The sequence below is a fragment of the Polyergus mexicanus genome, unplaced genomic scaffold (genome assembly GCF_030449975.1).
Source record: "Polyergus mexicanus isolate NDT 795.1 unplaced genomic scaffold, iyPolMexi1.0 SCAF_18, whole genome shotgun sequence".
Classification (NCBI taxonomy): Eukaryota; Metazoa; Arthropoda; class Insecta; order Hymenoptera; family Formicidae; genus Polyergus; species Polyergus mexicanus.
Genome location: NW_027223338.1, coordinates 2332794 through 2360658, shown reverse-complemented (window position 1 = coordinate 2360658; position 27865 = coordinate 2332794). Strand labels below are relative to the sequence as shown.

The following is a 27865-nucleotide window of genomic DNA, read 5'->3' as shown; positions in this document are numbered from 1 at the left end:
GATGGCATCGTTAAGGTCAAGTCAAGGACACCTTTAATTTCTTAAATGGAACCTCCTATTTTTTATTTCATATTCTTATAGCTTACCTCGAGAGCTTTCCAAAACACTATAATAAAGCATTTTTTCATTAAGAACTTTTTGATATAAAAAATTTAATATCTTGTAAAATATTTAGTTCTCAATAATCTTACCGTAATACTTTTATGTACAGAATAATGAGACAAATCAATGAGTGCAAACAAAAAAACAAATAATTGTTTAAAAAGATACATTGTAAATAATTTTCTCAAAAATAATTATTTTTTATACTAAGAAATATGTACTATCAAAAAAACGTACATCTTATACGTGTTACAATAATCATTTACTCCTTTTTTTCATAACGGATGCAGTCAGATGATTTATTGGGATCATTATCGAAACAAAATTTATTATTTGGATAGTGGAAAAATCTAAAGAATATTTACGAAACCTTCTTGATTTATTTGACTCTGTACAGATTTGTTACAAATTTATTAATATATATATATATTAATAAATTATTTGATTCTTTACTGTAACTTTTATTATAAAAATTTTTCCCCCGACTTGCTACAACAAGCCGTTTAAAAAAAAAAACGCCTGATACGGGCGCTCTGTTACACCTTGTATAGCGACAGGTTTTATTTTACATTATTGCTTCTTTATTTATTCTTTATTTTTTTATCGTACCGACAATCCCTTTTATCTTCAACGACGACTATTTGTTATCAATTTTTTTATATTTATGTTCTAATTGTTTTAGATTTATTACTTTAATTTTCTGTACTGACGTTTTTAACTTTACCGTTGACATTTCTATTCACTGTTATCTATTTATTTATTAATTTTAATTACTGTTCGACAATCTTTTATTTTAATTTTATTTTAGCTACGTATATTTGTTTGGTTTTTTTATTATTTTATATGATCTTATTTTATTTTTATTATTTTAATTTTCTGTTATTGACACATTTTAATTTTACCGACAACGTTTTTATTTCGTGTTTTTATTTATTATCTTATTTTTACTGTTTTGACAATTGTCGGGGCTGACAGCACTTGTTTTATCTTCTCGCTGTTTTTGCCTAATGATAATTGTCTCATTGCTTCACCGTTAATCAGTGTGTCAAGTTCTAATGTGAATCTACTGTCGACTCGTGCGTTATCTTGTAAGTCTTACAATTGTTATACAACATTGATCTTCGCTCTCGTCATTTTTCGACACAGACCGCTGCTCCTTTTACAGACACAATTAACATCAATGTAGTGCCATGTGCTTAATTTATGAACGTAATTATTCAAGAATCGAGGATTCTTTGACATGGATACTTGGGAGAATGGTCTTGTCATTTGCGGATGACCTGAGAAGATCACACTAACCACTGCTTTCATCTTTGTAGCTATGCGTTTCTAATCTCTTACAACCCTTTTATATTTATTTTAGTTATAATTTTATTATTCGATGCGCTGAGGATGGCCAAAAGAAGGGCCGAAACGTCCGCGGGTTAGACATGCTATTGTAATCTTTTTATAATAAATTAATGCGTCCTTAATACCGTGCTTGGCTTTTTTTGTCATTTTTAATATTCTTGAATTATAATGTCACGCGTTCCATTGAATACACATCGTAAAATAAATTTTTATTTTCGTAATTGCAATCACGCTTTATTTCAAATGCACTTTAGCTGGCGCCAAAAAGTGGATACCCAACAAGTCACCTTCAGAGCGTAATCGCATGACGCCGCCTAATAAAGCCTTATCAAAATAAAACGCTCCGATCAACATGTATTTCGTTGATTTATACCACATTTGATATAACAAGGAAACAACAATGTAATCGCATTTGACGTTACAGATATATGTATATAGCAACTCGCAATAACTCATCAATATACAGAATGTCCGGTAAAGATTGTGCCAACACTCGTGAGCGGGTAGAGCACAGTAAACTGAACAGAAAAGTCCTGTAACATTTTTTTCTGTAACGCTTAATAAAGGAGTTATTATTGAGTAAAGTTTGCCAATCAGCATCGACCTTTAGCCACGCATCTAGTAGTGGGTGTGAGCGCCCCGTCACCACGGCGGCGCACACTATCAGGCGGGCGGCTCACCGACGTGCGTTCGCACAATCTTCGCCAGACACCCTGTATATATACATATATATATATATATATATATATATATATATATACAGGGTGTCCCAGACCACCCGTACATCCATTTCCTTTCAAAAACTAAGCATTTTAGAGAAAAACGTTTTCAACAAAAATTGTATAGTTTTGAGGGGAACATAAGATGGTGTCATTGGTTTGACCTTGGATGACATCGTAGAGGTCAAGTCAAGGACACCTTTAATTTCTTAAATGGAACCCCCAATTTTTTATTGCATATTCTTATAGCTTGTGTTGAGTTCCAAAACACTATAATAAAATATTTTTTCATTAAGTACTTTTTGAGTTATTTTGTATTTTAATTTGACATATTTTGATATAAAAAATTAAATATCTTGTAAAATATTTAGTTTTCAATAATTTTACCGTAATACTTTTATGTACAGAATAATGTGACAAATCAATTAATATAAAAAATAATTGTTTTTAAGAAAATTATTTACAATGTCTTTTTTTAAACAATTATTTGTTTCTTTTTTTTTTTTTTGCACTAATTGATTTGTCTCATTATTCTGTACATAAAAGTATTACGGTAAGATTATCGAAAACTAAATATTTTACGAGATATTTAATTTTTTATATCAAAATATGTCAGATTAAAATATAAAATAACTCAAAAAGTACTTAATAAAAAAATACTTTATTATAGTGTTTTGGAAAGCTCTCGATGTCAGCTATAAGAATACTAAATAAAAAATTGGGGTTTCTATTTAAGATTTTAAAGTTGGCATTCACATGACCTTCAAATGATTTTCTAAGGTCAAATAATTGTCACCATCTTATGGCCCCCTCGAAACCAAACAACTTTTGTCTGAAACATTTTTCTCTTTCGGGCTTGGTTTTAGAGATATTTGCCTGAGGAGATTAAAATGGGACACCCTGTATATGGTACATATATTTATATTTATTTATTAACGAAATATATTATATAATTTTATGTAAGTTTATGACAATTTTTCACATATTTTCTCATACGTTTACATAATCAATATTAAATGACAGTTGCATTTGGCATTCCTAACAAATATAATATTCAATACTAATCTCCCATTAATATTTAAAGTTTTTAATTCGTTTAAACTCGTTTAAACTGAGCTAAAAGATATTGACAGAATTTGTCACACGCTATTCCTATGAAGTCATTTAATACTTAATACTCAATAATAAGTTAGTATGAACTTAGCTTAAATTTGATTTTGCTGGACGGAAGTGACAAGGTAATACATTATTCGATTGATATTGTATGATCGAAAGTATGATCGATGATACACACAAATGTATTTATCGTCGTGTCATAAGCATAAATCATCTTGAAATTTTGTTCTCGATGATCGACAAAAATGATTCACTCATCAGCGCAATAACTTTTTTTTTATCAACGATTATCACAACGATAATGTCTAACATAAGAAATACCGTAAATATATACATCTAAAAAAAAAAAGGCAAATATATTCGCAACAATTCACCAAAGCATTAACCTACCTTATATTTACCATGAATTATTGATAAATCGATAGGAATGTTTGCACACAGGAAAAATTCGTATAAACCTGGTAGTCAACAATCAATCGCAAAATTAAGCGCGTTCTCGATTATATATTTCCGATTATTTCGTATTTCACATTAAACATACCGACGACATAATATACAATATTAAGCAACTCGCGAACAAATCGAAATATAAGTTCTCGCGATTATCGATACCGATCGGAGCGCATTGTCATGTGCCCGGCGACAATTATCATTGACGATTATCACCTCATTATAGTAATCAAGGACACAACTCTTACAAAGCATACGTTTAATTAAAGTAGAGCCGACGCGTCAAATGCCGACGTACGAAATTCAAAAGAGTGTCAAGCTTGCACTGAGCATCAATTACCATGGCAAACATACCACTTGAAATCAATGAGTAACGATAGAGATCACACATATGTATGTATGTGATCATCATCTAATAGCCATTGGCACACATAATCAAATGATAAATCATTTTAGACCAATGGATCATTTCTCGCGGAGATTGTTGTATGTCATTTCCACTTACGCTCGAACTAATTGATATTAGCTATTAGTTTTAGCGTAGCTTCTTAGGGATCATATATATATTGGTCGATTTGTTCGCAAAGTGATAATAATTAAAATTGTTCGGTTACTTTAAAATACAAAGGAATAAATGCAAAAATATACGTCATGTGTCTGAAAGTATGGAAGAAATACTATGTGTCAAGGTGACCTGTTATTAAAATCAGTGTTTAAACATCTTCCTAAAAAAATTATCTTTTTCAAGTAAAACAATGAGACGCATATTCGGTTACGTAAATGAGATGTTTTTCAAGACGCGCGCAAATATAGTGTGCGATTACCTGAACAGGAAGTCTGGTTTATAATATATGATGGATTTATAATAATGTGCAATGCAATTAAATTTTCATAATCAATTTTCATAATCAAATTTTCGTAATCATATATCATAAACAGTGTATACAGTTGTCGCATATATTTATCAGCGTCGCAACATTTGCTGTCATGAGAACACGTGATGTAATGACAATGATATAAATACAACATATTACAAGTATATTTTTAATATCACCAAAATCAAATTGAAGCATTCTTTAGACAACTCATAAATGACAACATCTTGTAACTTTTCATATGTATAGATCCAAGACAATTAATTGTCAAGATCTGGTTCCAATTAAGCGAGCTTAATTAGCGTCATAAAATCTTTTTTATAATATATATCAGTACCCATACAGCACCGAAAGATTGCAAAAACGTTGCATAGATCTTACATTGAAACATCGTAATATTGCATATAAGTTGCGAAATGTTTCTGCAATGTTACTGCAAGCCTGTCGCAACGTTGAAATGTCCGCCCTCAGAAATATTTCAATGTAAGACTACAGTAATGTTACGATGTATTTGTAATATTTAAGTACATTGCTACAAATATGCAAAACGTTTCAAATTTAATACGTAAACTTTGAGAATATATAAAAACATCCAAGAGAGATGAGAAAAAAGATTGTGAATTTACGCAATTACAACGAGTTTTTTCTCGTCTCTCTTGGATGTCTTTATATATTCTCCAAGTTTATCTAAATTAAATTTGAAGCATTTTGCATATTAAAAAATTATTATTAAATTTTTGCTTTTATATAAAAATGGGAACTATTAAACAATTTTCTGTTATCTAATTAACATCGCTATTTTATAAATTATTTACAAGTTTAAGAAATTGATAATGATTAAATAATTTAATTCATAAAAATTAAAATTTTATTTATATAAATATTAAACTCCATATCTTAAGTAGACAATAAACGAATAATTTTAACTTTTTTCGGATAATTATGTGTCCGATTTCTGAACACTCAATTCAATATCTAAATTTCCTGTGTTGGGATTGTATCAGACAAATTAATCTGATAAAAATAGTTATTATACCTTTAATATTACTAATCGCTTTTTGTAAGCTTTACATAATCATCGTGATTAAAACTTAAATACGGAATAGATAACGCAACGCGCGCCGCATAGTGGTAAACGAACGAAGTAGCGATTATCAAAAACTGTCTTTTGTAATGTTTTTGAAATGTTGCTGTAACATTGTCATAAAATATTACAATTCCATATTCCAATAATGTCTCAACGATATTTCATTGCAACTTGCAAGATTGTAACATTGCTGCAATGTAATTGCAATGTTCTGTGCTGTATGGGTATTGTTATATCATGAGAAATAATTTTTGAATAATGTCCTTCATATTTATCGAATTTTCTAGTGAAATAATTTCAGTCATGATTACGTATTTTCACTCTATCGTGTTTTCGCAATAATCTCAATTTATTCCCGTAAATTAATATTTAACTCTGCATTCAGTATTCAACGCATGACCTTCTCTCTAAACGGCAAAATAATTTCGTAATATCGCAAAAAATTTATTCCTTTCTCTCTTCTTTATCCTATAAATTTCGATACCACAGCTACTACATCTTGTTGCAATCTTGACATAAAAAGCGAATGTTTATCGAAGTGAAATGTCAGCAGTGCTGATAGATAAAAAAAAAATCTCGGGGAAATACGTCATACTTTTATAGTCTGATGATCATGCACTTGTGTCATTATATATTTACGTATTAAAAATAATCACTATCATGACCCATAACATCTCAAAACTGTATTACCGTCTTTATAATTAATCCATAATAGTAACACGTGAAAGATAAGGAATTAGATTTACCATTAAAAAGTATTTTTTAATTTTTTCAAATTATCTATTTGAATTATTATATATTAAAAAGATATGATCCGAAATTAAATTTAAAGATGATACAATAATTGTGAAATATTTTCGTAACCGGTATTGATTAGATAATAATATTTTGTAAATAATTGCAATTATATATATTGTATATGAATATCAATATTTTTATATTATATTACATATATGTTAAACATATATTACTTTTTATTTAAAACATATGTAAATTAAATTTTAAATTACATATCCCGATACAGTTTTGTAAAACATAGTTACAATTTGAAGTTTGTTTAATACTTGATAATTAGAAAAAGCAATATAATTATTAAGAAATATCATTTATGTATGTTTAACTTATACAACTAACGATTCAACAAACCATTACAATATCGGAGCAACATGTCGCCTAATGTTTTTCTTTCTATAATCCTTTTACTCCTAAAAGATTGCATTATCTCAATATATTTTACTGAAACTAAACTACTACTAATAATCGGGACTATAAACAAATCACCATGACCACGAGGTCACACGTACAAATCTCATTTTTATTATTTTACAGACTACCACTCTCATGGTCGTGATAACTGATAATGCGCAATCTTCTTGCGCGGAATTTCTTTGCCGTCGTAGAGTGGAACTTACCGATCCAAGCAACCAACGCGAAACAACCATTCGCTTGTGAATAACGACGCAAGTGACAGTATCGTAAGGGCGGCCGCAAATTTCGTTAAGTACTACACACACTCCGTCGTCTATGAGAAATTGTCCAATCTCTTACCATCACATTGCCGAGAGAGATTGTCGTTCTCCAGTTCAATAGTGGTATTAGCAGTATTCGTGCAGCCGCTCACCTACGTTCGCGATCAAGACCGATACATTGGTGGATTCATCATCAAGCCATCCCCTCGTTATTTGTTGTAATATCCCATTGTGATCAAGTGCACGTTACTCAGTGTACACTGCACAATTACGCCCAAAATCGAGGTATCGTTCTTTTACGTTGACATTTTGCTTTGCATCGTCTAAAGCTTAATCAAATTTGTAAATCGTAGAAAACTGTGGTAAACGTGATTTTCAGTAACAATAGATTATAAATTAGTGGAATAAATTATTAGAATTTTTTATGTGTTTTTAATAAATTATTATATGTATGACTACCATTTTTATTTTTATAAATGTATTAATAATGTATACATAAAGATATATTCTTTTTTTTTAATTATTGAGAATTGCATTTCTATTGCACGAGGAAACAGTTTTTGAGATATAAATGCAAGTTTTTAACAGATTAAACAATTCAGTCGAGTATGGTAAAAGTATTACGCATTAATATTTTAATGTAAAATGTGTATATAAACAGAAAGGTCAAATATAATTTGCAATTTGATTACGATTGAAATGATTGTTGCATAGATATAAAAAATAGGCAAGCTAAATCGCTTTGAACAAAAAATATATAAGTATAATAACTACTAATAAAATTTTTTAAATAAAATATTTTACTTTTATATAACGTAAAAATCTATTCGATTATTCTTCTCTCTCTTTCTGTCTCTCTTTACCGCAAATAACACAGTTTTAATTTAAAAAAATTATCAGCGTCTTAATTGTAAGCAATTTGATAATAATTGTTGTTAAAAAATATATTTATAATTTCTATACAATTTATAATATTAATAATTGTGTTTATATTTGATTTAGATATAAAAAAATCATTATTTCTTTATTTCTTAATTTGCGCAATATATAAATGCATGCAAAAAGTTATCACATTTTAACTTGTTTAAGAAACTTATTATAACTTTATAACGCGAGATATTCCGCTTTAAACCACGACAATCTGCGCTTTATTTTTAATTCAAATAAATTGAAAATAGTATCTGCATTAATGCAAGTATTTTTTTCAGCATGAACGCGCGATACGTAACTCAAGGGCAATCAGTGATTTAAACGCGTTGTGATACAACAAGATAGCCGGATAAATTACCCGATTCTGACAAACAGCCGAGATGGCAAGCGTAGACAGAGATCTCGAGGAACTCATGACCCACCTTGGTGAATTCGGCAAATACCAATTGCAACAGTACTCTCTTCACATGCTTGCCGCGTTTACAGCCGGCCTGCACATGCTGAGTCTACTGATGGTCGCGGCGGTGCCGCCATATCGTTGCAACATCCCAGAAGTGAACTTGTCATCTTCCGTAACCGAGACGTATAACTTGACCTTTCTCGACTGGAATACCTCGGTCGTTTCGGAGCATCTTCCGCGTCCCCTCGACAGCTGTCACTATCTGGATCGCGATAATGTCACCCGAGAATGTGACTCGTGGACCTATGACACGACGTACATCCAGTCATCGCGTGCCATAGAATGGAACTTTGTGTGCTCGCGACGTTGGATGGGCGCCCTGGCGCAATCCTCCTATATGTTTGGCGTGTTTATTGGCGCGGCCACTCTGGGTACCATGGCAGATAAGTACGGCAGGAAAATTATATTTTACGTATCTACAGTGTTGCAGCTGGTGTTTGGGGTGTCAGTGGCTCTTGTGAATAATTACTATATCTTCCTAATGATTCGCTTTTTATATGGCATCTTTGGTTCCGCTGGCGCTTACATCACCGCGTTTGTATTGACAATGGAATTGGTAGGTCCGTCCAAGAGAACAGTGTGCGGTATATTGATGCAATTGACTTTCGCTATAGGCTTTATGGTAGTAGCTATGTGGGGCGCTATAATTCAGGATCGTATGTGGCTGCAGATCATATTCGGCATGCACAGTGTGTTTTTGCTCGGCCATTGGTGGTTGATGGACGAGTCACCTAGATGGCTGTGGGCGCAGGGTCGCGTCGCCGAAGCGATCATCATTGTGCAGAGGGGTTTAAAAATAAATGGCAGCAACGTACAAGTGGACGCGGCCAAGCTTATTAGCAAAGCAAAGACGCAACACGAGATCAAGGAGGAAAGATCGTATGGTGCATTGGATCTTTTCAAGACGCCGAATCTCCGTAAAAAAACTCTCAATATATGTTTTAATTGGTTCGCCAACTCGATCGCCTATTATGGATTGACCCTCAACACGGGTAATCTAATCACCAATCCATTCCTCACGCTGTTTCTCAACGCTGCGATGGAGGCACCGGCGTCCATCTTCATAATATTTACCCTGGACCGCACCGGCAGGAGATGTCTGGTCAGCTCGTTCATGATGATCGGCGGCGTATGCTGCATCTTCGCCGCCGGTATTACTGGCGTGGTCGGTGATTTGGCGAATATCATCAGAATTACGATAGTGTTGGTGGGCAAGTCTTGCGTGGCCGGCTCGTTTGCCGTCGTGTATAATTACACGGCCGAACTATTTCCCACAGTGGTGAGAAACACCGCGGTCGGTATCGGCTCCATGTGCGCGCGTCTCAGCAGCACGCTCACGCCGATGATCTTTTTGCTGGACTCGCTAGACCCGCGGATGCCAACCGCGCTCTTCGGACTGGTTGTTTTGACTGCGGGTTACCTGGCGCTCTATCTGCCGGAAACGCTGAATCAGCCGATGCCGGAGACTATGGAGGACGGCGAGAACTTCGGCAAGGGCGATACCTGCTTCACTACCTGCATGGGCGGTGGAGCGAAAGCTACCTCGAACAACCATGACATCGTAATGGAGGAGACACACGAGAGAGATGAGAAGGAGAGGTTGAAAGATATATAAAACGTATTGCCGTATAAAAAATTCACAAAGTGCCTTTGACCAGTACTTATGACTATATCGCGGAGAAAAGAGACGTACACTATCCTGCCCACGCAACATGAAGTTACTAAGCTGATATTGGGGATGCTTATTTTTGAATTTAGTCCAGCTCTAATACGCACAACTTATCAATGGAATGAAATTATTTTGAAATAATTTATATATTATACATTAGATATAAAAAGTTATGGAAGTTTTGGAATTGCATATGTGATATTATATTGACATAATATGGATAATATTTTATGCTCTATTTTTACAAAAAGTATCAAAATATTTTAAGATTTTATAATAATAATAATAATACAAATTTTATATCATCAGAAAAAGACAATATTATTATAGATAAAGAATACGCATGAGAGCATTTTCGATTTTGTAAAGTCATGTATTTTGTTTATTGGATATAATAGCACTATACATCACATATTTTTATACACATAAGCGTTTAATAATCATTAATTACAAAAATTTCAATTTCATGGATGAGAAATATCCGAGGAGAAGTGATTAAAAGTTTAAGCGGCACTGTTTTCCCGCTAGCGTAAAATCCATCGCCATAAAATCCCTATGAATAATCCGACAGAATCAACGAGGGAATAAATTCGTTTACATCTGACTTATCTCGTTACTTTCAACGAGATAAACTGACCAAGAGAAGTTTAAAGGTCCCACGAGATAAAGCGAAAAACGTATGGGACGCTTTAAAGCGCACATATGATCTCAATGGCAATTTCGAAAAGATGTTCCGAAAAGATGTAAGAGATTCTCTGGCGGTAAAACCACCAATTCGCTTTTCTCCCTAGCTAATGGAAAAACTTTGTCACCTAGTTTAACACTTTTCCAATCATAAAATTTGAAAAATGGTCGCGTCGGTTACCTTTGGATTTTTTTACCGTTAAATTAACGATGGCAGAGATCTTATCTCTGGAAAATTTTGTTAAATTTTGCCAAACAATCTAAATCGTTATAAAAAATTGCGAGAGACATATGATTATCAATTATAATTTATAATTAATATTATTATAATATATATATATATATATATTATATATACAGTGCATTTAAAAAGTTCGGGGACTGATCTTTTTCTGGACGTACTGACTGCGCTATCTCTTGGCCTACACTAGGTCTAGTTACTATGATTTTTTTTTAATTTTGCCATACTTTTTTTGCCGCCATTGAATCAATAGTTTAAAGTATGCGTGCGTTTGAAATTTTTAACGTTGTCACGATTGTTTAAAATACAATCGTGATTAAGTTTTGTTTTAAATGTGGAAAAACTGCAATAGAAATATATTAAATGATGCAAGATGCATCTTACTTCCTGCTAGACAATCTTTTTCATATGCAACTTGTATCATTTAATATGTTTCTGTTGCAGTTTTTTCACATTTAAAATAAAACAAGCGAAATTTCATTTTGAAAATCGTGACAACGTTAAAAATTTTTTTAAATTTCAGACGCACGCAAACTTTAAACTATTGATTGAATGGCGGCAAAAAAAAATATGGCCAAACTAAAAAGGCATCATAGTAACTAGATCCAGTGTAGGCCAAGAGATACCGCAGTTAGTGCGTCCAGAAAAAAAATCAGTCTCCGAATTTTTTAAATACACTGTGTATATATATACAGGGTGTCCTAGACCACCCGTACACCCCTTTTCTTTCAAAAACTAAGCATTTTAGAGACAAACGTTTTCAACAAAAATTGTATGGTTTTGAAGGGAACATAAGATGGTGTCATTGGTTTGACCTTGGATGGCATCGTTAAGGTCAAGTCAAGGGTGGTCTAGGACACCCTGTATATATATATATATATATAATAAATAATTTTTCTTTTCTAATTAAATTTCAAATATTTGTATTACTTATATTTAATTTAAATACATTTTATGGTAATTAAATCACATTAAAATAAGGATTCTATGCGAATAAGCTTTTCAATTGTTCATCAAATGTTACCAAAAATCAAATTGAATTAATAAGGCACAACTTAATTATGATTTTTTCAGTAATGATTTATTTTATTTGAATTTTAAATATATATTATTAAGAAATTAAAAATTAAATATATTTAATTACATCTTTTAAAATTTGTATCTTTTTAAATTTGTATTATTTTAAATTTGTATTTTTTTTTTTTAATTTGTATTTTATCAAACAAAATAATAAAGTAGAGTTATCCTAATTATACCTCAAAAATGTACTGCGCTACATACGGTTGAACGGTAAGTACTAAAGTAGCAATGTGTACTTATTGTAGAAGTTTCTCAATGTCATTTGAGTGTTATCGCGCTTCATAAAATCTAATATTAAAAAAACATAAAATATACATATACATTTCGCAGATACATTTGTTATTCGAAAGAATATTCTTCCGCGTTATATAATTTATGCACAAATTTTACGTATGAAGCGGCTGATAATAGTAAATTTTTTCGCCCGTACTTCCCCATTATCTGATGGTATTCATATAATAACCGTCGAGCACAACGGCGACATGCTGGTTGCATCTCTCTTTTGACAATTCGAACGTTAGCATTAGAACGTTTAACATGAGATCGATATACGCGTCGTCAATGACTTTTGTGGGATTCGCAAAATGCTGTGAGATCAGCTGTGTGAATGAGTTGTAACGCGTTCGAAATTCCATATGTGCGTAAAATCACCATCATGGCGAAATTAAATATACTTTGGCTCTAAATCATGATACTAAGCTCTAATGATTAAATATGAAAATGTTAAGTCGCAGATGAATAATTTATAAATATAATCTTTAGAAAAATTTCATTATCGAGTATTTGTTGAGCAGAGGGTACGCGTCAAGTTTTGCTTTTCTTGGATATAAAAGTTATTAATTATTCTATAAGAGATGAAGGAGCAATGCGGATATAATTAACACCGCTTGGAATTTTTCTAAAGTTTCAACAAGACGATACTAATTATATAATGGAACGAAATATTCAACTTTAGTCATCTATCAAATATTAGGTGTACAACTTTGCTTCCGCCGTTTTCCTATAGATGGCTTTAGCGGTAAGTAGTGGTCGAAATAAATAGATCATAGACGTCATGCAATAAACTTGGGCATCTGTCAACATAACCCCATAGAAACATTAGTCGATTTGTGTCTGCATCATAAAGTTATTCTCGATTGAAAATGTCAGTTTACGAGCCAAATTCTCGTCATTTGCGGGAGGTTTTAATTTTCTGCTTCAATATGAAGAAATCTGCAGCTGAGGCTCATCGAATGCTCTCAAATACTTATGGTGAAGCCGCTATTAGCGAAAGAACGTGTCGTGAGTGGTTTCAACGCTTCAAGAACGGTGATTTTCACGTCGAAGACCGGCATAGCGGTGGAAGAGAGAAGGTTTTCGAAGATGCAGAATTGGAGGCATTACTTAATGAAGACTCGAATCAAAATCAAAAAGAATTGGCACGATCATTGGGAGTGACTCAACAAGCAATAATCAGTTTTTTACAATAAAGCCTCGAATTTCGGAAAAAAACGGCGGAAGCAAAGTTGTACACCTAATAATATTTAGAATATCTAGATAATAAATATCTAATGTAAATATATCTGGAGAAAGAATCGGAATAAAATTCAGACAAAATTTCCGAAAATATCACAAAAATGAGAACACGTCCTCGAAAAGCGAAGCAACTTCTTATAATTACCGCAGCTCGTACAGCTTATATAAATGTAAATCCGACCCTGATGAATAGTACACTCACCTGCGTTATCGAACGCGTACAAGTCCATGCGCGAGGGATGCTGGAGCGGGTGACACGAGAGCACACAGTAGCAAGGAGCGCGCGTCGCCAACTGAACTCCCGCTCTGTCTGTGCTCGCCCATTAAATCGCGGAAAACGTTGCACCAGCGCGCGCAACTCTGTCAAACATGGTGCGACAAATTTGATCTCCCGTAGAATTGGATCCCGAAAGTATCGTCGTACTCCAAGATTCGTCGCGTCCGATTTTTAAATCAAAGACGACGAAATACGAGAAGACGAGAGAGAGCTTCGCACGATCAATAAAGATCGAGTAACTTTGTAACTAATGGTTCGAGTTAATTAAAGTTTAATTCTCGGCACGATCTTGTCCTGCATTGAGATTAATTTGGCATTCATCCAACACACTTCCGGAAAATTATGAACAATTATGATTTGCAAATTATTCTTCTTATATTTTCGTCGAACTCTGATGAATAGTAAAAGATTAATAGTATTAATATCATACATCACAGATTATATAATTTAAATTGATTTATAACTATGTTACTTAAACTTGTGATCATATCGATATAAATCATTATTTAGTTAATTAGGATTATTTCGATTATTAAATATCAAATAAATAGCTTTTTGAAAAAATTCGAAACAATGATACATTTTTTTCCAATGTAAACACGATCCTCTCGCTGAAACAAATAAAAACAGAGATAAATTTCAAGTTTTAATTTCCTAAGCAAATTCCGACAGAAGTACCATCATTCCACTTCGATAGATGGAAACTTTTTATTGCGCTTTCATATCCCTTCGACAATTGACGAAGCTCTTCGCTTGAGCCAAGATTAAAAAGTAAATTCACGATCGATTTAATGGGTACGAAGCGAATTTCATTAACACCTTTGTTAATGAAATTACCTCTGCTTCAAACAGATATAAAATTAATTGAACAAATTATATTAATTATTAATATAAAATTCAATTTCAACAATATATTATATATATATAAATCATTATAATGATCGTTATCATTAAATCAATTTAATATTTCAGACTATCAATTATGAAATCTTTTTTTTTTTTTTATTTAAAGTAATTTTGTCTTATTTATTTAATCTTTTTCTTATATATAATATTAATTAAAAGATAATATTATTTTTTTACATTTGCACATTGTTTTGCATATTGAAAAATTGTCTCACAAAAAGATAATTACATTTTAATTATCGCCACTAGATTTTAATTAAATTGAGGCCATCTTTGAACACGCCATAAAACAGTTGGACATGTACTAATTGGGAATTCCCGGTGACTCGTTTATAAGCAGCGGGGATACAACACATTGTGCCATGCAAATTATTCTAATTAGTAAAGTCAGCATACGAATTTTAGCTTGTCCTTATATGCAAGATATTTCGAATATCGATTAAAAATGATTATTATATATTGTCTTTTTAAATTATATTTAAAATAATTTTTTTCTTCATTCAAAAATTATACAAAATAAAATAATATAAAGAGCAGTTTTGCATTTAATTAAACATTTATTATAGTATTTTAAAATTTGCCAATTAAATCTTATCGTTTTATGCAAAAATTGATAGCTTTATACAATTGGGATCGCATCTTTTCTAGAGATATAAATAGACAATAAGCCAATTATATCTGTTTATTAAAAAATTAAACATCAAGTTTTAATTATGCTTAAAAATTAAAGATAATTTTCATTTTTAATTTTAATTTTCATTTTTAATTTTAGAATAATTATTATATATGAAAGTCAAGAAATCTGAAAAGTATGTGTTAATATGATCATACCCATACAGCACCGAAAAATTGCAAAAACGTTGAACATAGATCTTACATTGAAACATTGTAATATTGCATAGAAGTTGCGAAATGTTTCTGCAATGTTACTGCAAGCCTGCGGCAACGTTGAAATGTCCGCCCTCAGAAATATTTCAATGTAAGACTACAGTAATGTTACGATGCAATGTATTTGTAATATTTAAGTACATTGCTACAAATATGCAAAACGCTTCAAATTTAATACATAAACTTTGAGAACATATAAAAACATCCAAGAGAGATGAGAAAAAAGATTGTGAATTTACGCAATTACAACGAGTTTTTTCTCGTCTCTCTTGGATGTCTTTATATATTCTCCAAGTTTATCTAAATTAAATTTGAAGCATTTTGCATATTAAAAAATTATTATTAAATTTTTGCTTTTATATAAAAATGGGAACTATTAAATAATTTTCTGTTATCTAATTAACATCGCTATTTTATAAATTATTTACAAGTTTAAGAAATTGATAATGATTAAATAATTTAATTCATAAAAATTAAAATTTTATTTATATAAATATTAAACTCCATATCTTAAGTAGACAATAAACGGATAATTTTAACTTTTTTCGGATAATTATTCGTCCGATTTCTGAATACTCAATTCAATATCTGAATTTCCTGTGTTGGGATTGTATCAGACAAATTAATCTGATAAAAATAGTTATTATATCTTTAATATTACTAACCGCTTTTTGCAAGCTTTACATAACCATCGTGATTAAAACTTAAATACGGGATAGATGACGCAACGCGCGCCGCATAGTGATAAACGAACGAAGTAGCGATTATCAAAAACTGTCTTTTGTAATGTTTTTGAAATGTTGCTGTAACATTCTCATAAAATATTACAATTCCATATTCCAATAATGTCTCAACAATATTTCATTGCAACTTGCAAGATTGTAACATTGCTGCAATGTAATTGCAATATTCTGTGCTGTATGGGTATGTTCGTTTAAATAATGTTCGTATCCACAATCTATAAAATAAACTTAGAGCATTATGTCTTATTAATTACAAAAATACACGCACGATAGACTGAAAAATATGGCACAGTATCATGCATAACAAATTTAAGAAATTAGGCTCTTGGTGCGACATCACACATTTCAAATAATCGCGGGCTAGTAAGAGTCAGAACGCGGAAAAATCTTGGTATAGCACCAAGTAAATTTCGTGCCCTGTGCACATATTCAGTTTCATAGAAAACTTAATTTTCTATGAAACTGATGCACTACCATCCGCGTTCTGGCTCTTACTAGCCCGCGATTATTTGAAATTCGTGATCATCCATAACATTTCTTTAAAAATGATATCTATGTATACATATAATGCTTATAATGCGTCCTTAAAAAAAAATGTAGATATGGATTAATCAATGTTTTTTACGATTTTCATGATTACTCAACGTATGCATATATAACTTTTTGCAGTGTCGTTTGCTTAAATAAAAGACGAAACAGGAAATACAGGTATATGTATATATACATCAATGCAGCTCTTATAATATGCAACTCTCATCCATTTATTTCAACACATTGATAAAATATATATATGCGTATATTTTTATCTACAAGCTGTCCCAGAGATTTTCATCTTAATATTAACAAAGTTCATAAGATGCAAAAACATTAAATATAAAAAAATAATTTTTCCGAAACTTTTTCCTTCAGAAATTTTTAATTTGCTCGCTTCTAATATTTAATTTTTGCTAATAAAATATCTGTAGGTAAATTTAAATAAATATATTTTGTTATTAATTGCAGCACAAGAAAATTCAATTTGCGACAAATATTTTATTATGAATATTATACGTCGGGATCTCTCTTTTTCTCTCTTTCGCTCTCTTTCGGAAATATTTCGCTTATTCGTATATATACATTTCTCCCCCCCCCCCTCCCTCTCTCTCCTCTCCCTCCCCCCCCCCTTCTCTCCTTTTGACATCGCATTAATACCTATGGATATCGTCGTAATGGTAACTTCGCACAAAAGTTCGAATGTTCCTGTTTACGAATCACTCAAAAGAATTTGTACTCTAATAATACAAGAATGTACGTTCGCGCTGTTCGCCTGAATCTATCGAACATCATTGATGATAATTAATCAATTATATATATGCGGCACATAATAGCTTCTCTCCAATAATTCAAATGGTTATCTCTCCGCTTTCCCTCTTCATCGTAACACTAAAATTACACAGCGGTTTTTCGATCGTTACTTTTGCCGCGCAGATTAATTATGCGCGCGCGACAACGCTATTATTATACAACGACGTTACGCAACATTATCAAATATTCAGGGTTGGGAAAGTAACTTTATAAAAGTAACTCGTTACCGTTACCGTTATTTTTTCTAAAAAGTAACTCGTTACCGTTACTCGTTACTAATTTTAAAAAGTAACTCGTTACCGTTACAGTTACTAAAAAGTAACGGTCGTTACAATTTCCGTTACTTTTTTACAATACAAACTAATAAATTATTTTGCATAAGAAAAACTTTAAAAAAATTGTAAGCAAGATTTCATTCAAGGTTTATTACAAAATAAATGATTAAATTTTATCGAAATTCTTTATTAATTTTTAATAAAATTTGTTGCTCCATAGTATCATCATTTAAATGCCCTCTTTGTGGTGTTAATACAGAGCCACCGATGCTAAACATTCTTTCTACAGATGCACTGCTTGGTAGAGCTGTATTATATTTAATAAAAAGTTTTTTAAGTTTTGGATAGTCGTTTAACATTTCTATATTACAATTATTTGATTTTAAAAACCGTTGCAATTCTTCTTGTTCAGATTCATTTTGCACCGTTTTTTGCTCAAAAATGAAAAAATCATCGTGATCGTCAGATTTTCCAGCTTTTGAAGAATTTTCAGTTGATCGGATTCCCAATAAATCCTCCAACTAATTTTCAGCACGTTTTCTTTTTTCTCCGGTTAACCAGTTTAACTTAAATTTTGGATGTAAACATGCTGCTATTATTAATTCTTTTGTTTCAAATATTGTAAGAAATTTAAAATCAAATATAGTAAATTAAGCGACATTGTTTGTTTTATTGAAATTAATACTTTTGAATCAATAGTTTAAAATAAAATAATATTTTTCAATTAAATCCTTATTTAAAATTAAATAACATATGTATTAATCAAATTAATAAGTTACCTTTTATTTAAACCTTGCTGAATAGCTTCAACTAATGAATGGCAATCTATAAGGTCAGATTTATTGAGATTTTCGAATTTTCGTTGCAAGGTACTTAGAACTGGTAGTAAATGAGAGCTCTGCTTTTCCGAAAAGATAAAGCTCTCATTGGATATCGCGCGTCGCGTCATCGCACTGGTCTGCAAGAGCCATAAGTTGATCAATCACATTCAAGCATTTTTACAACATAATAAGAATGCTAATTGGTCGATTTGCTTACGGCTTTACGGTTAAGATAAAAATTTTATCACGCACAATAGCAAGAATAATATCTTAAATAAATCAAAAAATTTGAAAAAAGTAACGATAAAAGTAACTGTTAAATTCGTTACTCGTTACCGAAAAATGTAACAAAGTTACTTTTTCCGTTACAAATAAAATTTGTAACGCCATTACCGTTACAGTTACCGAAAAAAAGTAACTGTAACGGTAACGGCGTTACAAGTAACGCGTTACTTCCCAACCCTGCAAATATTACAACGTGCGACGAGAGTTGTTTAAGGATGAGCTATCGACTATGGCATATCCACGTTCTTAGGTAATTAATGGAATGAATACAATGCGCATTGGACAGCAGCAATAGTAGCAACAGCAGCATCAGTTGCTGAATCATACGCATCTGTTAGATTTCTTTTTCTATTTCGCCACGATTATTGAATGTACATATAATGAACATGACTAATTGTTGGACAAGCAGAATCAACTCTTGTTTCAGTTAAAACAAAAATGCTCAAATATCACTTCAAGCTTTTTTATTAAGTGCGAACATTATTACTCGTTCTTCTTTTTGAATTATAAATAATTTAAAAGACCGATACACAGAATACAAATAGATAAAAACCAAGAAAAATTTACTAGATTTAACAACATTTAAAGCCGACTCCGCAAACGAATCTTTAGATTTGCTCACACAAATTCGGCAAGTTAAATGGAGTTAAAAAAGTCTATAAATATTTAATGTAAAAATATAAATGTTTATGACGCGCGTCGGCTTCCTGTCCGGCGTTGTCATCCGCGGATAAAAAAAGAAGCATAAAGGAAACGTATATTTTAAATCTGTTATTGCAATTATCGTGCGCATGTTCGGCCGATTTACAGACACGTGATCGATGGTTAAAATTATTGAAGAAGGCACATTGTCAGACTTGTTTGAAACAATTCACGGCGATTTGGTCTTTCTTCTACACTTCCCCAGGCAACAAGACAAGATTTTGCGTATACGAAAATACCTAATATATAAAAAGGTCTTTGCCCGCAATATGTTCGGTAAACATATATCTAATAATTATTGCTGTATAAACTAGCGGTAATTTACTCTTCGGCATCTTCAGCGTCTAAAATATTCTTAAAGTAAAATGGCTGGAAGGGGTATCCTAGACCTTCGTAGAACTTGGTCATAAACTCGACCCTAAAGCACAAAACACAAAAGAATACAAAAATAATAAAATATGTAATAATAAAAAGTAAACAATATTAATTGGTAATAGAAGGACAATTCACATCGTGGATAAAAATATTTAAAAAATTGATGCATGCGAAATTTGTCATGTTTGTCAATTTAAAATCACAAATTAATTAAAAGTAATTTTTATTAACCGAAAGTTAAATTCAATCTGCACTTTCTCTTCTCTTATATTTAGAAGATTATTTGTTAATCTTCTTAAAACTTTACAAATTTCTTTAAACGAATCGTAAAAAGAATTGAGGGAAACATGCACCCGTGTGACTAATCATCGTACGTACCAATGAAGTCGAAGCGTATGAAGAAACGCCGAGAGGCCCTCCATCATAACGAGAATGACGATGGTAAAGAAGGCCCAGATAGCGAAGGTGAAAAACAATATGATACTTTTGACATAATTATCCTCTTCGGCCCCTAAGCCTATCCGCAACACCCTACTCCAAAGCACTTCGGATAGCTGGGAATGAGCCAAAGACAGCGCCCACAAACGTAGATAGGAGGCAGTGTGCGAGACGGTAGACAAGACGTACTCTATGGTGTGGATGGATTGATGGATCATTAGCTCACCGAAGCTGTCTTCGTTGTGAGCATGACCACCCACCGCATCTTTACTGGTCTCCACGCTCTGCAATTCCTGCGGCTGCAACTCGATGTCCTGAGACGCACTTCCGTTGCTCTGCAGCATGTGAGCAACGCATGTGCAATGTCAGCGAACGTCAGCACTTCATTCGTATTTACGATTAGATGCGGAACGTTAGTTCCGCCAACAGAACGTATACTTCGTTTAAATAATCATCTATCTCTCAATTTCATTCAATATTATAAATCACAATCATTTTTTATAGCAACGATATTCGCGATGATCGTCTCTTTGACAAGCATTGCAAAAATTATTAATTTTATAATTGAAACTATAGTATGGGATAAAAATTAGAAAGACCGTGTTATCGATAAAAATAATTACGAAATAAATCATTTCCCCAATATTTCAAGTAAAAATGAAAAATAAGATATTCTCAATTAGTACAAATTATCATTGATAATATAATATTGTAGATAATGATAATTAAACAGACAAAATAATGCGTTACTTACGTAAGTTTTCCCTGAAGTTTTAATTTTTTTCGAGCATGTTATAAATAATGGTTTTCCAAACAGCATTATGGGGACGCATGCTAAAGCGGAGAACAAGAGAACTTTCTGCAAAATATTCTGCCCCTCAAACATGTACTCGGAACAACCCGCGGGCACATTGGCATTTTTGAAGAGCATCATGTTAATAAATGTAATCAAAACCGATGGTGCGCAACCTGGTCTTCGTCCTTCATCTGCATTATGATACATCATATTACGTTAGCGATAATGCGATTATTCTAACAATAAGATAAATTATTTAATATTTTTTACCGTCAGACGAAGCGTCATATAAAATCCATTTAATAAACATCAAGGCAGTCATGTAAAAGAATAGGAAGACAAGGAAGAGCAATTGTGGTAGAAATTCAAGGAACAAGCTGGAATACTTCTTGAAATACCTAAAAAGTTACAATACGACATGGTATGATATACATATACAGAGATCGAGGGAAGCTCCGTCCAAACACTTTCTCCGAAAACAATGCAAATATTTTATACGAACACGACTTCCGAAATGCTTTCTATTCCTGTTATATCAAAGATGCTATTCAGATATCACTAATCATGCTAATATATGTATATCTTCACACACATAGAAAAAAGATATTGTTCTCACGATTTCGTATTCCAAAGGAGCTCAAGAAACGTCGCAGAACACACTTTTAACGTACACTGTTCTATATTAATATGTTAATTATATAAATAATGTATTTATATTTTCGATAACAATTTATACGCGTTTACAATATATATAATTATTATCAAGACTGTAATACTTACGTGATATTGACAACGTTCACGCACACACCAAAAATCATGTGCACGACGCCGAAAATGATCGACAGCTTCATCTTGAACGAATTTTGAAATACAATTTTGTTGTGAGCGAGCGACCAAACCGGATCTATGCCCAGAGGATATGGTTCTTGCAGATAATGTTCCGCCTTCGCCTCCGGCAACAATTCCAATGTCTTGTTATATTGTATATCGTTGAACGTATACGTGGCCCTCCAACTAGATCCGAATATGTTAACTGACTTTGCGAATATATCATTGTAGACGAAACCGCTGTAGATGGAGAACAGACCCATGAGGAGGATGATGTAACGGCCGCCGAAAAATAGATTCCAAATTTCACTGTCTGATTTTTGCGCGATGATCTTCTTCTCCCGTAGCACCATAGCAGCGCCAAAAAGCGTCAGTATTAGCCCTAAATCAGCGATAAATCACACCGATAACGATAGCGCGACATATGAGTATATTATATCTCGCGGATTTATTTTATTCATAATTTTCATTCGTATTTTTAGATTTATTCACCATGGCCAGCATCGCCGAACATAACACCGAACAGGAAGGGAAACGTAATAATGGTGTAAAGGGCCGGATTAGCTTCGCGATACGATGCCACACCATATGCATCAATCAGATTTTGAAAACCTCTCGTAAATCTGTTCGTCCTGTTGAACGTCGGGGGATTTTCATCCGTGTGGATCACGTTGAGAAACGATGGTATAGAACTCCCGCATTGTTGCTAAAAAACATATCCCACGTTCTTTCGTTTCATGCTTATCTATTATTACTATCTGCAGATAGTCACGCAAGATAAAAATATTGCAAATTCAATGATTTTAGCTGCTCCAAACATTAACAATTTGCCTATCTTTATAATATATAAATTAGTGATAAAAGTATAATCACACATACATGCAGGCTATAAACTTAATTGAATATCTCTATACCAGGGTTGGGAAGTAACGCGTTACTTGTAACGCCGTTACCGTTACAGTTACTTTTTTTCGGTAACTGTAACGGTAATGGCGTTACAAATTTTATTTGTAACGGAAAAAGTAACTTCGTTACATTTTTCGGTAACGAGTAACGAATTTAACAGTTACTTTCATCGTTACTTTTTTCAAATTTTTTGATTTATTTAAGATATTATTCTTGCTATTGTGCGTGATAAAATTTTTATCTTAACCGTAAAGCCGTAAGCAAATCGACCAATTAGCATTCTTATTATGTTGTAAAAATGCTTGAATGTGATTGATCAACTTATGGCTCTTGCAGACCAGTGCGATGACGCGACGCGCGATATCCAATGAGAGCTTTATCTTTTCGGAAAAGCAGAGCTCTCATTTACTACCAGTTCTAAGTATCTTGCAACGAAAATTAGAAAATCTCAATAAATCTGACCTTATAGATTGCCATTCATTAGTTGAAACTATTCAGCAAGGTTTAAATAAAAGGTAACTTATTAATTTGATTAATACATATGTTATTTAATTTTAAATAAGGATTTAATTGAAAAATATTATTTTATTTTAAACTATTGATTCAAAAGTATTAATTTCAATAAAACAAACAATGTCGCTTAATTTACTATATTTGATTTTAAATTTCTTACAATATTTGAAACAAAAGAATTAATAATAGCAGCATGTTTACATCCAAAATTTAAGTTAAACTGGTTAACCGGAGAAAAAAGAAAACGTGCTGAAAATTACTTGGAGGATTTATTGGGAATCCGATCAACTGAAAATTCATCAAAAGCTGGAAAATCTGACGATCACGATGATTTTTTCATTTTTGAGCAAAAAACGGTGCAAAATGAATCTGAACAAGAAGAATTGCAACGGTTTTTAAAATCAAATAATTGTAATATAGAAATGTTAAACGACTATCCAAAACTTAAAAAACTTTTTATTAAATATAATACAGCTCTACCAAGCAGTGCATCTGTAGAAAGAATGTTTAGCATCGGTGGCTCTGTATTAACACCACAAAGAGGGCATTTAAATGATGATACTATGGAGCAACAAATTTTATTAAAAATTAATAAAGAATTTCGATAAAATTTAATCATTTATTTTGTAATAAACCTTGAATGAAATCTTGCTTATAATTTTTTAAAAGTTTTTCTTATGCAAAATAATTTATTAGTTTGTATTGTAAAAAAGTAACGGAAATTGTAACGACTCGTTACTTTTTAATAACTGTAACGGTAACGAGTTACTTTTTAAAATTAGTAATGAGTAACGGTAACGAGTTACTTTTTAGAAAAAATAACGGTAACGGTAACGAGTTACTTTTATAAAGTAACTTTCCCAACCCTGCTCTATACATATATTTCTCTATATATATAGATATATATACTGACCGAGCCTTCTGTAAGACAATTTTGCACAGTCCCGAGATCGGCAATAGGTACCCAACATTCTCCAATAAGACACTTTTTCGATACATCCATGTTGAACAGATTCATCGTATGATAAATGGCTTTCATCTTTCGAACCATAATGCTCCAGTTTGGCAATTCCTTCGCCACATTATGCAGAACACGTTGACGATGATCTTGCGTTTGGTTTAATACCTTAAAAAAAATAATGTCCAAATAAATGAGATATTTTCACGCTATATATATCTAAAAATATATCCACAAATATTATGATATTAAATTTAAATATAAAATGTTGTTATTAAATTAAAGAATCTAACAAAAAATCTAATAGATATCTAATAAAATTCAATAACATTAAATGTCTAACAATATTTTTGAGATAAACACATATTTGCACAATCTCACCAAGTTTAGATCCGCCAACTGTGTTCGCACAGCTTTCAGCTTTTCCTGACGTTTACCTTGGCTCGTCGGACAATCATAGAGCGAGGCACGAAAGCCAATGCAAACTTTCTTGATACGAGTTTTCAACTGTTCTCCTTGAAAAAACGCCACAAAGGCTGTTTTATAAATTTTATTGCCCTGAAAATATTTCAAGAAGAGAATCAGACGCATCGACTAATGATGAATGTTGCTCTCATTTTGCAATGTATATTTAATAAAATCAAGCCAAATTCATCTTTTGCGAGAACTATTAGTTTCATTCTGATATTGTCTCCTTTGGGAGCTCTAAGAGAGATACACACTATTTTATGTTATACAGATAGACACAAAGAAGAAAACGCATAAGCACATATAGAGAAAAGAAAAAAAAGTGACTTGATTTATTTTACGCGTATTTTTTATAAGCGAATTATGATTATACAATTATCATAACTATTATAATATATAATAATAATATTATAATAATAACCATAAATTTTTATTAAATTTTTATTTTATTAATTATCATAATTATTTTAATAATCATCATAATTATTATTCAAACAATTTTGTTAATATATTCATATTATTATATTTTGTTAATATATTATTATATTTGTAGACACAATTTATACGCGCGATATAATAAATTAAGCAATTTTTTGTATATGGAAAAATTCAAAAAAAAAAAAAAAAAGGATTAGAACTAACCGTAGCTGGATCTTCTAACGGTTTTTCAATTTCAGTTTGCCGAAGAAATACGTTTCCACGAGATATACGCCAAAGCATTCTCTCGAAGGCAGGAACTCGTTCGCGATTTATCACTCCGCCGACGAATCTACAAAAAAATGGATATGTCGTTCTAATGGTATAATTTATTAAGCAGTACATTATATATAGCATTGTATATAACTCTCGCCTCATACTGATCTTATTCAAAAATTTACTAATAAAATTATCCAATAAATAATATTATTTATTATATATTTCTTTCCAAACATATGTTATCGTCGAAATTAATTGGAGAGAGAATTACACAACTGAACTTTCATTCTTTTTCATTTTAAATAAATGATATGTAATAATAGAACAATTTATTATTCCGAGGCAAATCCCCTCTGTTAGAATAGTGTGCGCGTATTAAGGCGAATAAAGGAGAGCATTTACGTACAAAGCCGTCCTTTTAATATTATTAAAATATAACGGCACACGTATGTATTACGCATACACTTTTTATATATTAATATTGTACGTAATATTCGAGATTTTTATATCCAAAAATTCGCCGACCATAAACTTACTCCAGATGTCCACGAATCGAAATTGCTGGATTCTGTGCTTCCTCGTTAATAAGCGCCTTGGTGATCGAGTCGTTGGCTTCTTCCTGATACAGAAGAAGAAGAAACGAATCTTGATTCTTCGACAAAACGGTAACATCGATTACACGAAGGAGGACGGCGCTACGAACAAAAGCTGCTGAACTACTTTAGGTACCTCCGTGAAAAACACTTGCGTCTTTTCGAGCACGTGCTGAAATTCCGTCAGCTCGAGATAGTTGCTCTTCAGATTCACCCCGTTCTGGCTCAGCTCTTGTATATCGTTTTCCGTTTTCTCAAGATGTGCCTGTTGCAAGCAAAAATATGATTGATACACCATTGATATACCATTGATAAACTATTGAATCAATCGTAATTTAAATCAAATCTTAATTTAAATAATAATGCTATTGTTATGTAATATAATAATTAATTTATAATAATATACAGGGTATCCTAGACCTAACCCGTACACCCCTCTTCTTTCAAAAACTAAGTATTTTAGAGAAAAACGTTTTGAACAAAAATTGTATGGTTTTGAGGGAAACATAAGATGGTGTCATTGGTTTGACCTTGGATGGAATCGTTAAGGTCAAGTCAAGGACACCTTTAATTTCTTAAACGGAACCCCCTATTTTTCATTACATATTCTTCTAGCTTATCTCGAGAGCTTTCCAAAAAAATCACTATAATAAAGTATTTTTTTATATTAAGTATTTTTTGAGTTATTTTATATTTTAATATCTGACATATTTTGATATAAAAAAATAAAACATTTCGTAAAATTTTCAATAATCTTACCGTAAGTACTTTTATGTACAGAATAATAAGACAAATCAATTAGTGCCAAAAAACAAATAATTATTTTAAAAAATACATTGTAAATAATTTTCTTGAAAACAATTATTTTTTTATACTAATTTATTCGTCTCGTTATTCTGTACATAAAAGTATTACGGTAAGATTATCGAAAACTGAATATTTTACAAAATATTTTATTTTTTATATCAAAATATGTCAGATTAAAATGTAAAATAACTCAAAAAGTCCTTTATGAAAAGATACTTTATTATAGTGTTTTGGAAAACTCTCGACATAAGCTATAAGAATATGCAATAAAAATTAGGAGGTACTGTTTAAGAAATTAAAAGTGTCCTTGACTTGACCTTAACGATGCCATCCAAGGTCAAACCAATGACACCATCTTATGCTCCTCTTAAAACCATACAATTTTTGTTGAAAACGTTTCTCTCTAAAATGCTTAGTTTTTGAAAGAAAAGGGGTGTACGGGTGGTCTAAGACACCCTGTATATTAATAATGTATGTATATAGCAGTCCTTCACAAAAT

At 31.8% G+C, this 27865-nt stretch overlaps 2 protein-coding genes across 3 annotated transcripts in view; one reads left to right on the top strand and one right to left on the bottom strand.

The window, feature by feature from the left end:
• Positions 1-1149: 1149 nt before the first annotated feature.
• On the top strand, positions 1150-11291 carry LOC138941158 (organic cation transporter protein). The gene is made up of 3 exons (XM_070310556.1): positions 1150-1190; positions 7029-7453; positions 8377-11291. The coding sequence occupies exon 3, from the start codon at positions 8479-8481 to the stop codon at positions 10171-10173; it is 1695 nt and encodes a 564-aa protein (XP_070166657.1). The 5' UTR covers positions 1150-1190; positions 7029-7453; positions 8377-8478; the 3' UTR covers positions 10174-11291.
• Positions 11292-19051: 7760 nt separating this feature from the next.
• Vha100-2 (V-type ATPase subunit a family protein Vha100-2) overlaps positions 19052-27865 on the bottom strand; it is a 38714-nt gene continuing 29900 nt past the window's right edge. For both annotated transcript variants that reach the window (XM_070310863.1, XM_070310862.1), the window contains exons 4-14: positions 26696-26824; positions 26503-26585; positions 25913-26039; positions 25184-25360; positions 24758-24970; positions 22918-23131; positions 22378-22807; positions 21868-21995; positions 21556-21788; positions 20742-21136; positions 19052-20406 (exon numbers count right to left, since the gene is read on the bottom strand). In XM_070310863.1, coding sequence (XP_070166964.1) covers positions 20310-20406; positions 20742-21136; positions 21556-21788; positions 21868-21995; positions 22378-22807; positions 22918-23131; positions 24758-24970; positions 25184-25360; positions 25913-26039; positions 26503-26585; positions 26696-26824 — 2226 coding nt within the window. In that variant the 3' untranslated portion in view covers positions 19052-20309. The remainder of the gene's footprint in view (positions 20407-20741; positions 21137-21555; positions 21789-21867; positions 21996-22377; positions 22808-22917; positions 23132-24757; positions 24971-25183; positions 25361-25912; positions 26040-26502; positions 26586-26695; positions 26825-27865) is intronic.